The sequence below is a fragment of the Vanacampus margaritifer genome, chromosome 16 (assembly GCF_051991255.1).
Source record: "Vanacampus margaritifer isolate UIUO_Vmar chromosome 16, RoL_Vmar_1.0, whole genome shotgun sequence".
NCBI classification, from domain to species: Eukaryota; Metazoa; Chordata; class Actinopteri; order Syngnathiformes; family Syngnathidae; genus Vanacampus; species Vanacampus margaritifer.
Window position 1 is genome coordinate 1,434,641 of NC_135447.1, and position 13,922 is coordinate 1,448,562.

A 13,922-nucleotide genomic window follows, 5' to 3' on the forward strand; every position below is an offset into this window, starting at 1 on the left:
GAATGTTTTCTGTCTAATTTGTGTCCTGCGATCAACTACCAACTAGTACAAGAAAGGGTCGAACTCACCTGTGACCCTAATGAGGACAAGCACTATAGAAAAAGGTTGTTTCCTTTTAACTCGGGCCTGACCGATTCATCGGCCGCCGATTATAACGGGTCGATGATTGCCTTTCAAACATCGGCCAAATGACCGATTGTTTTCCCTTTAAAATGTTATACTGAAATCAAAGAAAAAATAAAGTTTCCAACACTGTGAAAGTACCCTGAATGCACCATTTTGCTTGCATAGCATTAGCAACGAGCAAGTGTGTAGCTTTTGTGATTCTGTTGTCCCTAAGTGTCCTTTAAGCTGCTTAACTCATTTGCTCCCAAAAACGTATAAATACATTTTATTTTAAATATTACCATGCTCACAAAGATGAATTTATAAATTTTGTTATGTTTTTTTTTTTCATGCTAGAACATACAGAAGGCTTTGATGCAGCCTCAGAACTGAAGAGAATACGTGAAGCAATGGAAGTTATTACAAAAACTGCCAGCAGGTGGCAGCTGAGTATAAGAGATCAGCCGGGGCCATGTTGCAACAAGCTCTTTTCCCCAGTGTTTTCAACAGGTTCGTGAATAATGATGAAACTTAGCTATATTCTATATGCTAATTGCTGCAAAACGGAAACAGTTTTTTGGATGCTATGTTTTTATAGCAATAGAACACAATTTTCTGTGAGCCTTGCAAAATCTGTCAAAATCTAGCCGGGAGCAAAGGGGGTTCCTTGAGTAAAAATGGCTGCGAGTGAATGAGTTAATGATGCCCCAGTTGGAGTTAACTGTAAAACTAAACACTGCTAGCTTCGCACTAATTTCAAAGTGAATGGAGGATCCCATTCAAATGCTTGGAAGTTAGCATCGACTTTGCGAGTGTTTTTCCTTCAAATAACGAATATTCACACACAAATGCTGTGGGAACACATACTCACCGGTAAGATAACACTACGTCAAGGCACACATTTTTCCCAATCTGTGAAAAACGAGTTATTTTATATCGCATGTTATATTAAAAATAATCGGCAGATTAATTGGTAATCAGTATTTTTTTTTCTGCCCAAAATTGGTATTGGCATCGGTTCCAAAAAATGCAGATGGGTCGGGCACTACTTTTAACACGACAACAAATTTCTTGTGGAAAAACTTAATTAGACCAAAGTGAAGGTCAACAAATTGTTTTACATCTTACGGAATTGCCCTGAAAAAAAGCACAAGCTCAGATAACCGCTAAAAAGGTAGCAGACGAGTACTTACACTGCACTTCCAGGTATTTCTGTACTTGGAAGTCTTTGACTGCGGGGTGATCCACGATGCAAGCCACGGGCACGCCGTCGTCCTCTTTGTCGACGGTGAACGTGAGCCGGCTGGTTACCGTGTACATCCTGTCGTAGGTCAGCTCCACTTTGGGCTTTCCTGTACGGAAGACACAAAAGGACCGTTTCAGAAATCGCACAATAGCGACTGAATACCGTCAAGAGGCGACGGCTGGGAGGTACTTGTTAAAAATGTCGTGAGCAAAGAGTTTGCTGAAATAAGTGCTGCCAGATCTTAATATGAACAGCTGCAGCCATCAGTTGATTTGGCGTGAAGAGTGCAGCGACACTCTACCCACTTGCACCCCCCCCCGCGGAGCTCCACTCCTGTCAACGTGGTGACAGCTGCCTCTTTGGATGCCGGCAAAAGCGAACCTGTGTGATGTGCCGGGTGTAAAGGGAAAGCTTATAATGAATACGCCACCTCTGGAGGCTTCGCAGTCGTGCAGCCACCTGACACGGAGACCTTGAAGGTGACTGCTGGAAAATCGGAATGTCTTTGAGACGCATGAAAGTGGGTTGGCGACTTGTTTATACCTTTCAAGTTCCATGTTCATTACAAATAGCTGATTAAAGATGTCAAAATAAAACGGTTTATGACTGGTAGATTTGTTTTAAATGACGGCGTTCCACAGGGATGACTTATAGAGCTCTTAAAGTTCTCTCTTTGTACTACATGTGCCATTTTTGTATTACGTACAGATCATATCTTTGGATGCGCATCCATAAAAAGTGTGTCAGATCCCGCCTCACATCAGAAGTTGAACAGATTTCACAACAGTTACTAACGGCTCGCATCTTGACAAAAGTATCTGCCGTTGACGTTCTGATTTAGAAATTGGGAGTAGCTCACTGTGTGACTCTTTTGGAGAGCAAATTACAGCAGTTTAGCGGAACTCGCTTTCCGGTCTTTTGGACTCTCCGTTTCCTTTAAAAGGTCGGATCATGTCAAGGCTGCCAGCGGCGCAAATGCGACGCGAACAGTTCACGCGACCTTATAGAGCCGGACCGCTGCTCTTTTAATAACACGCAAGATCTGCACCGGTAGAGACGAACGACTGTCAGCGAGGAGAAGCAGTGGGTCAAATTAAACCTTAAAAGTCCTTTTTAGATTGGAACTTCAAAAGTTGTCTTCTTTTGTGCCTCCTCCAATGTTCACTTGGACCCATTAAGGCAGTCTTGTGAATAGAAAAAAAAAGTCTTCAACTTAAACTATATATCTTTTTTTAGCTAAATGTACTTTCATCCCGGTGCCGCTTTCGAGGCAACTAATGAAAACCAGCTTGGGGTTGTCTCCGAAGACTAAAATCTAATAGCTGCTCTGGTCCCTGTCACTCAGTGAGACGTCCCTCCAGGTGGCTTAGTCCCTCTTTTGCTATCCGTCTGCCTTTTTGTGCGCGAACAGAAAAAATAACGACCCGCGTTGTTTGATCCGCTGAAGAGAGACAGCGATATCAGTGGTGAGCGCATGTTAATAAATCACTAAACATGACGGATAAGAGGAATGGGAAAGATGAGGTGGGGGAGATAATGAGGCATATTCGGAGAGATGGCTGGATTTGCATCGGCGGGCTTTAGAACGGCAACCTTTGAATCGGCGGCGACAATTTCTTTCTATGCCTCGCAATGTAAAAAAAAAACAACTTAACGTTGGCATGATCTGCCAAAAGGATGAATTCACCCAAATAGGATACATTGTACTATATGAATACTTGGCTCATCTCTAGGCACCTTGAGAATGTTTTCAATGTAGCAAAGTAGCATCAGATGCTCGCAACTAATCCCACGACCCAGTTCAGCAGTTTGTGTTGAAAATTAACACAACAACAACCACATGATTCCTCTCCGTCGGTTTTGTGACGCTCCGCCTCGCAATACGTCCTTTAGACCCACGGCAACAATGGATACAATGGAACACAACATGAGTGGCAGAGGTGCGCGCTCAAGTAGCGTTAGCATTGTGCTGCGGTGAGAAATTGCAATTATTCCAATTGCACATCACCTGATGAGCGCAGAGTGCTGCCTATTCTTGTCCGGGACAATCCAAGATAACAAGAGCGAGCGCACGCAAAGTACAGATGGGGTCGATGAGCATTTAGTGTTTATTCCCTTTGTAAATAAGCTTTGTTTGAAAAGCTTTAGTTGAAGAGACAGCGGGAAATTAAGTCATAGAAAAAAAGTGGAAAAAAAACCCTCGTCTTTTGGCATACTTTCAAATTCAATGTAGCACTTTATGTCAGACTATTTTGCTCATTATTATACTTTATTTCTACTCATATAGCGTGCATAAATTTATTAGACCACCAACAGCACGGACTTATATAAACATGCCCGTGTACACATAAGATTTGTATGAATTTTTATTTATTTATATTAAGCTTCAGGCTTGTGACTGAGCGACTGTATTTACCAAATAGGTTGCAGTCTGTTTCATGTTTGAACAGCACTGTAATAAAATATTAAGGCTTAATGTTGCATTAATATAACATTTTTCCATGCTTAAAGTGTGCACACTAACCCTAAGTAAGACGTTTTGTTGAATATTTCCATAAAAAATTCATGTTTAAACATCGATTCGAGAATTGCGCACTGTAATATCGCGATATATTGCCGAATCGTCCTTTTTTTTTTTTTTTTAACCCACCTAGAAAATAACGGGAAAAAACGCCGCAGTCAAGCAAGTGGGACGGCGCCGTGCATACAAGTCGTTCCTGTACTCCAAAGATTACGATTCCTTGTGAATACAAATAAGTGAAGAAGGAAAAACAAGAGAGTGCGTAGAAGGCAAACCAATGCCCCGTTCACGTTGATATGAGCAAAAATTCCGCGTACAAAAGGGATAATCGTGCTTTTAAAAATAGGTTTAAGAGTATATTTGGGTTTTTGTGCATGTTTATATGGCCTTTCAAAACCCGAATGTTGCCAATGTTCAGGTTTTAAGAGGGTTTTTGACAGCAAGTAAACATACTCTTTCAATTTCAGGGATGCATGTTTTTTCCCTCCAATTCATCTGCGTGGACCGGTGCCAGGCGGTGGAAAGGTGAACCGCTGTCCTACTGGAAAGTTGAAGTTTTCTTATGTCATACAATGCCCAAGCGGATGAAAGCCTTTCAATATGTATTTACGACTATCTCTGCCAGTTACACCGCATATTTTGCATATTTGAGTTGTCAATGGCAGCGAGCGGTTTGAGTGGAGTCGCTTTATCTGCTTGTAGCAAAATCCCACATTCATCAAAACTGAAGTTCCCATCTCAAGTACTGCTAAGAACACGCTATGTTCCAGCCACCATGTTGAACTCCATGACTATAATAAATTTTGTCTCAATTGGATGCGATCCATAAACAATGAACAATGAATGGATAGAGATTCAAAAAAAAAAAAAAAAAAAAGAAGAAGTGTGATATAGTTGTAGGCTACAAGTGACCTTTGCAACGTTGCAATCATCACAGAACAAGACAACATCCACGCTGACCGACGTGGGCTTGAATGTGGTGGCGAGGAGAAGCCGCTCAGAGTTTCCGATGAGAATCTTTTACTTTCAAAGTCCTGACAAAGCCGCTTGGTTGCCCCGAGGTGGGAAGAAGTGCCTGGCGCCGAGCCCGCTCGCACCCCCTCGAGGTCTCGCCGGCCCGACTTCTCAGGCTCCCCGCTCGGCTTTGAAGAGGCCCGGGCTCGCTGTCACCCGGCCAACGGGCAGCGACGGGGCATCCAGCACAAGGAACCAGCAGGTTGGATTTTTTGCAATCTGACGTCTGGCTAACTATACGATCCGCAAGTAGCGTGGAACAATCACGTTCATTAATTGACAATGCAAAGTAGTAGGCCAACATTGAAGTCCAAATAGATCATGCATAAATCGGATAGTTTCTTGTAATTCAGATGAATTGTGTAAAAAAAAAAAATACATACAAAACGATTGCAAAAAAAAAAAAAAAAAAGTCTATAGCTCAAATATTGTTTTTGTCTAGGTGAGCACGTCTCCTTTGCCGAAATCCTACAAGGCAGGTGGATTACCACGGCAAAGGAAAAGTGCTCATTAACAGACTTAAGACAGGTTTATTAACAATACTACGCCTTTCGTGTACATAAACAATGCATACAAAATGACTTTTTTTGTTTCGTGTATTAGATCAAAGGCTTCCAAGCACATCACATTTTTGACGAACTTACATCAACATCTAAAAGGAGCTCAAAAGTGACCACCCACTGTTTGAACCACTTTGACCCCTCCAGTCCCTTTTACTGCTTTGACATTTACTACCCCCGCCCAAAACAAAAATCCTCTGAAATGTCGTATAAAAGGGAAATTGTGATCTAAACTAAAATTTGAAAACGTATTCCTTTTCCTGCAAGCAAACAATATGATCGCACGCGCACACACGAACCTGGGAGCTCCTTCTCGCCCTTCATCCATCTGATGGTGGCGGCGGGCTTGCTGCTCATGGCGGTGCAGGTCATCTCCGTCTCATTGCCCTCGCTCAGGACCTCGTCGCGGGCATCGATGATGGGGCTGCCTGGAGGCACTGCAGCATGGCAAAAAAAAAATAAAGAAGTAAAGAAAAAAGAACAGAGGTTTTATTTTTTGGAGTACCAACAACAAAGTAAGGTGTACTTGAAAATATTGTGCCTTCACAGGAGAATTTTTTTTTTTCTTTTCTAGAGCTCAGTATTGTTCATTCGATTTGACATCATCATTGCTCTCCTTTTTAAAAAAAAAATAAAATAAAATCCAACAAATCAATTAAAAAAAATTTAATAAATGTTTTTTTTTTTTAAAAATACATATACATATATATATACATATACACACATATATATATACACACATATATATATATATATACCTTTTTTTTGTATGTGGGTGAGTATGTGTATGTGGAGATTTAATTGACGACATTCAGCCAGTCTCTACTCTCTAAACATGAGACTGTTTACGTACCTCCTAGGTGCTGCTGTTTTGGTTAGCAACTGTGTGTGAGCAATTTTTAATATTGCCAAGAGTAATTGCTGAGCCCATTTGAACTTTGCTGCTAACCAAAATAGCAGCACCTAGTCTCCCGACCTGCATATCCACCTGTTACCATCCATCCAAAAAAAAAAAAAAAATGTCATGACTTCCTGTGAGTGTATCAGCTTTGTGTTCAACTAAACCATTACACACACAGTAAGTCAATTTGTGGGCAAATTGAGATGAAATCATCATTTCACTATACAGTGGGATGGGAAGAGATCCCTGCTGCACTTATCTTAGCGCTAAAATATGAGTAATTGACGACCCCCCCCATACATTTTTATAACTGCGTATTTAGATGCCTAAAAATGGTGGCAAAGCAAAATGGTCTGTCTAAATGAAGCTCCTCCTCTCACTTCAACATCACACCAAGTTGCTGGAAGATGGCATTGAAGCAACGTTTTATTAATAGGTGCGTTCCTCGGCAAAGGATAGCTTAAAAAAAAATCTCTTAACTCTTTGACTGCCAGCCGTTTTCAGAAAAGGGATGCCGTGGGTGCCAGCCGATTTAAGCATTTTGAGTGATCTTTCAAGGTCCACAGAAAATGTTGTGTTTGGACTATGGAAACACACATACTACCAAATGAAAGATTGGACTCTCATCTTTCATTAGAATTTTTTTTTTGTTTCTACCTTATTCCGTTTTTCAGTAATCAACAATAGAAAATGGTTAGTTTCACCTCTGTTTTGAAAAAAATGTCTTTTAACGTCTTTGGCACTCCTCATCTTTCATCAGAAAAAAAAGTTTGTTTCTACCTCATTCCGTTCTTCAGTAATCAACAATAGAAAATGGTTGAAACAAAATCCGGAGAAATCAAGCTTTTTGTGAAACGATATTATTTCTTGCACTCTAGTGAATTTGACACTTTTTTTTTTCCATGAATGATGCCACTAACTACTAACCCGATCTGCTTGATACTTTCAGCACAGCTGGCCAAGGCTTTCCTCCACCCGTTTCCAAAAAAACAAAACAAAACAAAAAAAAAATCATAGTTAACGTCTTTTAACGTTTTTGGCAGCCCTCATTTGGATTTCACTAAACGTTATTAACCGTTTTTGGCAGTCAAAGAGTTAACAGCTCGATTGCGCATAAAGAGCTGATTTTTTTTTTTTGGTACAGTAAGCAACTTTTGTGGTTTAAATCGCATTTATATAGGGTGTAATTCCACAGATGACCACTAGATGGCAGCACGCGTATTTAGTTTGAGATGGTGAACATTTGAACCGTCAACCTTCTTTTCACACCTACAGAAAGCAATGGCTTGAGTTCCATTTTGCTTTGACGAGAACTTTCAATTGTGGGACCCGACTTAGACTTAGTTACTTAGTTAGTAGACTTAGTTATCTTAATCTATCAATTAAGCTGCCAAAACACTGAGGACAAGCAGTGGCTGCACCTGATCTCGCTCCGTTTGCCGTGACTGATTAAAGGTTGGGAAACACTGCCATGATGCAATTCACCAAATCATTCAAAATATTAAGATGCATTGCAGTTCTACAACATTTAACATATTGAGAAATTCGTACCTCGCTGACACTGTCAATCAAAAGTGACCATCACTACAGTATCTTGGCAAAGGGAGATTTATTTATTTTTTCCATTCCAAGCTCTCGTCTTCGAGAATTTCACACCTAAAACCGCCAGCACCAACAACTCTCCAGATGCTCCAAGCGCCGCCAAACGTGGCCGTCAATCACCGGGTATGCAAATGAGCGCGCAAAGGCGCGTGGGGGCGGTCTTACCCAGCACGGTGATGTCGGCGTAGGCCTCCTGCGGCGGGTCGGTGTACAGCTGGCAAACGTAGCGGCCCTCGTCCGACAGCGACACGTTGGACAGCGACACCCGCAGCTCGTTGTCGGAGAAGTTGACCAGTTGGAAGCGAGCGTCTTTCAATGCTGAGGAGGAAGACAGGTGCAGAATGGGAGGATAAAAGTAGTACCTTGACGTTTGGGTTTTTAGTGTTATGAGCTGTTTGAGTGGTTATTTGTAGGACGCATATATTGATAGACAGAATGTTCAGTGAGATGTCTCAACTCCTCTTAGTTTATCAGTACGGCACAAATGTTAGTCGTTCTTTACAGAGGATAAATAAAATAAGCCTGTCAAGGCAACTAAAATACAAGCTTGGTCACGGAACAAATGAAACTCATAAGTCTAGGCGCCACTGAAAAAGGAGTGTTTAAGAGGAACTTTTTGAGAGTTACGAATGTTCATTTATCCCTTCGCATTGGAAGATTGGTGGTTATTTAATTTTTTTTTTTTTGTAATAGGATCTCTCACTTTGACTTAATTACACTGATAAGCTCGGCTACAGTCATGGCTTTAATACTTTGGTGTCGCATGCTTTTCACTTAATGACTTCAGCAGATTCCGCGGCGCCTCCGGCTCTGTGAAATAACTTGTATTCCTTTTTTTCTTCAATTTAATATAAATTCAAATAGTTTGATATCCTTAACTGACCCGGAGATAATAACTTCCTTTTAGGGTGGCTGCTAATAGCAAGGGAGTTGTCGATTTTCTACATTTGTCCTTATACTGTACTGTTTATTCAGCTGTAAACGCTGCTGTTCCATTATTTTGTACAACACCAGAAGGAGCCCGGATGATAACTGTTCTTTTTATCAAGTACAATATTGTAGAGTGCTATTTAAAAAAAAAAAAAAAAAGACAACAACAACATATTGGATCCTGTCCAAACTCTTATCGATTATTCCTGGAGTGATTAACTGGGAGTCCAATTTTTCCCAAACAATTCATTTGCAGTCCAGCGTGCACACAGGAAGCCAAAAGATCAAATGGGGAGGGGGGGGGGGGGAACAAAAGTTCCGTTGTTAAAGTATACATATTTTAAATGAGACGAGACGATATCAAACGGCTGTTGCTGTTCATGTGCCTCAAAGAAAAAGACTGGAGGAAAACAAGAGGATGTCGGAATATTAATCACCACAATTGATTTGGTGCATCGTTAAAGGAGAACGCCGCATGCATTTTGAGTGCAGGCTGAAGAGATATGAGCCACCCCCCCCCCCCTCCCACACACACACAAATATTCAGGACAAACAGTAGAAATTCAGAAACGATACCAGTTATATACAAGTGGTGAATAAGTATAGAGTTTTGTATTTTACAGCCTAACTCTTTGACTGCCAGACATTTTCAGAAAAGGGATGCCGTGGGTGCCAGCCGATTTTAAGCATTTTGACTGATCTTTCAAGGTCCATAGAAAATTATGTGTTTGGACTATGGAAACACACATACTGCCAAAACAAGATTGGACTCTCATCTTCCATCAGAAAAAAAAAGTTTGTTTCTACCTTATTCCGTTTTTGAGTAATCAACAATAGAAAATGGTTAGTTTCACCTGTTTTGAAAAAAAAAAACGTCTTTTAACGTCTTTGGCACTCCTCCATAGGATTTTACGAAACGTTATTTAACGTTTTTGGCAGTCAAAGAGTTAATTTGGATGTACAGTACCTATAATATCACACAATGACAGTCATTTATGTTCTTTTTAAAATACTTTTTTTGTGGTTCGGTTCATCATAGAACATGCCCACCAAATTTTGATGCTATTTGGTCATTGAATGCTGTTATTTTGGGGGCTGGCGTTCTCCCTAAACAAGCACATTTTAATGCAGGAGGAAGGCACTATATATTGGATCCTAAATTCGCCACTTTGTGTTGTCTTTTTGGACTTTGGATATTGAGGATTTTGTGGCTCTCAACATGAAACACAAGCTCACCAAATTTCAGCGGGACTCGTTTTGGGGGCAGAATTCTCAAAACAAATCAAGCAAATTTTAGGGGAGAAGGCTGGTACAAAAATTGATCCAAAAATGGAAGACTGTGTCTTTTTTGGACTTTGCGAATTTTGTGGCTGTCCTCAATGAAAAAGACAAGCCCACACAATTTTATGACAAGCGGAACTAAGTTTGGAGGTGTAATTTCCCCCAAATTCCTGTCATATAGCTGCTAACAAATTTTTGGAGTCAGAAAATTTTACCCTAAAATACTCTCTTCATTTGGCAATTTTTAGAGTTTATAATTTATTTTTTACCAAAAATGGCCACTACCAAGATGACAGAATTCTTCAATTCAAGGTGGTTAAATGATAATAATAATAATAATAATAATAATAATAACAATAATAATAAAGTCCTAATCATTTATTAATTAAAGTTCAACTTCTCCGATTTGGGCGTGGACAAAATGACTTCCTGTCCTGACTTCCCGTCTCGCAAGCTTGACAAGTGCTCTTCATTCAAAGGCCTTGTTAGCATTCATTAGCCGCTAATCTGCATGCTTTAATTCAATTAAACATGTTGCCAGATTCACCCGTAGTGCCGACTGCCGTTTACTCATTGAATGTTTACAACACGGGCAGAGCTTCTCTGGAGATACATAGATGGGGTGTGGGGGGGGGGGGGGAGAATCAAAGATTGGAGGTATAGAACATAATGTTTGGGGTTTAAAAAAAAGATTTTTCAGTTCAGAGTTTCATGGCAAGAAGTATCAAAAAAGCTTTGCAATTGTAAGAGCCACGAATAGAGATTGAATAAAATAAAAGTCCTGGAATTTGCCTAAAATTCCCAACAGAACGCAGAAAACTGTTACAACAGCGCTACAGTTATATTAGTGTTTCTTTTTTCCACAGAGGATAAAGAATATAGGCATTTGAGTTTTTTTTTTTCTCATGAAGGCTGTATTTGTTGATACTGCTTGCGTGCAAATATGACTTGTTTAAAGGTTTATAATTACCGCAACGATGTTGCTAGCTTTGTTAGCCTGGCTATGGAGTTCTAAATTGTGCGTAAGTTATGTGGTTTGGTTAAATACACAATGTGGAATTTTCTTTGCAATGGAGTAGGAGATCTAAACAATGTTCATAGTTTAGAAATAACAACTGCAGCAGAAGGTTTAATCACGTCAACCCCCCCCCCCCCAAAAAAAAAACAAACACCAATCACATTGATTCCACTTCACAAATTCTTAATAATCCCTTTTTTGTGTCCAAGCAAAATGAGGCGTTGCGCTACGCCATGTAACCGCCGTCTTCTTTGGACACTTGAAGCCGAAGCTGTGAGGATTGCGAGGACAAGTCAAAGCAACCCAAGGACACGGCGACGCGGGCCACAGCGGGCTTTTGCGGTGACGCGCCGTGTGACACGCAAGGTGAGCGCCGGACATTTCTATTACGGATGTGTCAGTGCACGCCGCATCACACATCACTCCTCTTTCGCGGATTTGAGAGCCAAAGGGGGGAAAAAAAACGAGGGTAACCTTTTGTCCCGTGCTATTTTTTGCCCTCCTTTTATAATAAGAAGGACACAGTAGACATCTTCCAGTGTTTTGAAAAGAGACGTCTGTCTAAACTCTTCAAGTCTCAGATTTATTTCATCGGTTTTGTTTTCATGGCGATGAAGAACGCAAACTGCCGGTTAATTAGTGAGCATTTAGATGCAGATTAAAACATGGACATTAAGGTGAAAGAGTCCTTTTAAATTAATGACTTAACCATCCATCCATTTTTATCCATCCAGCTATTTCAGCCATCCAACATCTCCATCCATCCATTACAGTCATCAAAAAATCCATCCATTACAGTCATCCATCCAACCATTATGGCCATCCAACCATCAATCCATTACGGTCATCCTACTATCCATCCATTATGTCATTTAACAATCCATCAATCCATCCATCCACCCATCCGTCATCCAACCATCCATCCATTATAGTGATCTAACAATCTATTCATCCATCCATTACATCATCCAACCATCAAACCATTATAGTCATCCAACAATCAATTCATCCATCCATTACAAGTCATCTGACAATCCACCCATCCATCCATTACCATCATCCAACCATCCATCCATTGTAAGTCATCTAACAATCCATCCATCAATTACAGTCATCCAACCATCAATCCATTATAGTGATCTAACAATCAATCTATCCATCCATCCATTACCGTCATCCAACCATCCATTCATTATAAGTCATCTAACAATCCATTCATCCATCCATCCATCCTCATCCATTTTCCATCCATCCTCATTACGGTCATCCATCCATCCATCCATTATAGTCTAACAATCCATCCATCAATTACAGTCATTACAAATATCCATCCATTACAGTCATCGAACAATCCATTCATCCATCCATTACGGTCATCCAACCATCCATCCATCCATTACGATCATCCAACCATCAATCCATTACGGTCATCCTACTATCCATCCATTATGTCATTTAACAATATCCATCCATCCGTCATCCAACCATCCATCCATTATAGTGATCTAACAATCTATTCATCCATCCATTACATCATCCAACCATCCATCCATTATAAATCATCTAAAAATCCATCCATCCATCCATCCATTACAAGTCATCTGACAATCCACCCATCCATCAATTACAGTCATCCAACCATCAATCCATTATAAATCATCTAACAATCCATTCATCCATCCATTACTATCATCCGACCATCCATCCATTATAAATCATCTAACAATCCATTCATCCATCCTCATCCATTTTCCATCCATCCTCATTACGGTCATCCAACCATCCATCCATTACAGTCTAACAATCCATCCATCAATTACAGTCATTACAAATATCCATCCATTACAGTCATCGAACAATCCATTCATCCATCCATTACGGTCATCCAACCATCCGTTCATTATAGTCCTCTAAAAATCCATTCAACCATCCATCCTTCAACATCCATTTTCCATCCATCCTCATTATGGTCAACCAACCATCTATCCATCCCTCCATTTATGTCATCCAAGTCATCCAAACGTCGATCCATTGTCATCTACCCATTACGGTCATCTAATAATCCATCCATCCAACCATCCATCCAGCCATTATGGCCATCAAACCATCGTCATCCCCTCCATTACGTTCATAACAGTTTATCGAGCCATCCATCCATCCATCATGATCAACCATCCATGTATATAATCAATGATCTAACCACCCACCAATCTTCATCATCATCAAACATCCATCAAGTCATCCGTCATGATTCATCCAACTTACTACAACTTTTCCAAGCTCTACAAGCAGTGACATTGTAAACGTACAGCATTAAACGGCAACCCCTAACACGCGAATACTTCCGAAGCCAAATGAACACATTTCCTGGCATCCGGCACCATCTCACGTTGCACATCCGCACAATTGTACTGTAAAGAGGAAATTGATTGCCTGCATGGGAGCGCATGACAGAGTGCTCTCATTTCCTGCAAACACACTTAATCACAGCGAAAGGTGGCGGCGCTGTCGTCGCCACGTCCCAAAATAGGTCAGTTATCTTCCCGCCGGCTGAAATGTGCATGACAGTAACGGTCAAATCATAGACGACCGGAGGTGAAGACAAGTGGCAGGAAAATATATGTGGGGTCATTTGGATCGATACGCCTCTTCTTTTTCTGTCCGACTTGTATTCTCCTGGAGCGCCGCCGCGTTTGAGTCGGCGAGCGTTTGCTCGGGTCTGGGGCCGAGAGGAGTCTAAGTGG

At 40.8% G+C, this 13,922-nt stretch overlaps 1 protein-coding gene across 6 annotated transcripts in view; it reads right to left on the reverse strand.

Moving 5' to 3' along the window:
• Nucleotides 1–13,922, reverse strand: part of cadm1a (cell adhesion molecule 1a) — a 283,504-nt gene that overhangs the window by 45,725 nt on the left and 223,857 nt on the right. For all 6 annotated transcript variants that reach the window (XM_077546895.1, XM_077546894.1, XM_077546893.1 and 3 more), the window contains exons 4-6: nt 8,115–8,267; nt 5,746–5,883; nt 1,299–1,457 (exon numbers count right to left, since the gene is read on the reverse strand). In XM_077546895.1, the coding sequence (XP_077403021.1) occupies nt 1,299–1,457; nt 5,746–5,883; nt 8,115–8,267 (450 nt within the window). The remainder of the gene's footprint in view (nt 1–1,298; nt 1,458–5,745; nt 5,884–8,114; nt 8,268–13,922) is intronic.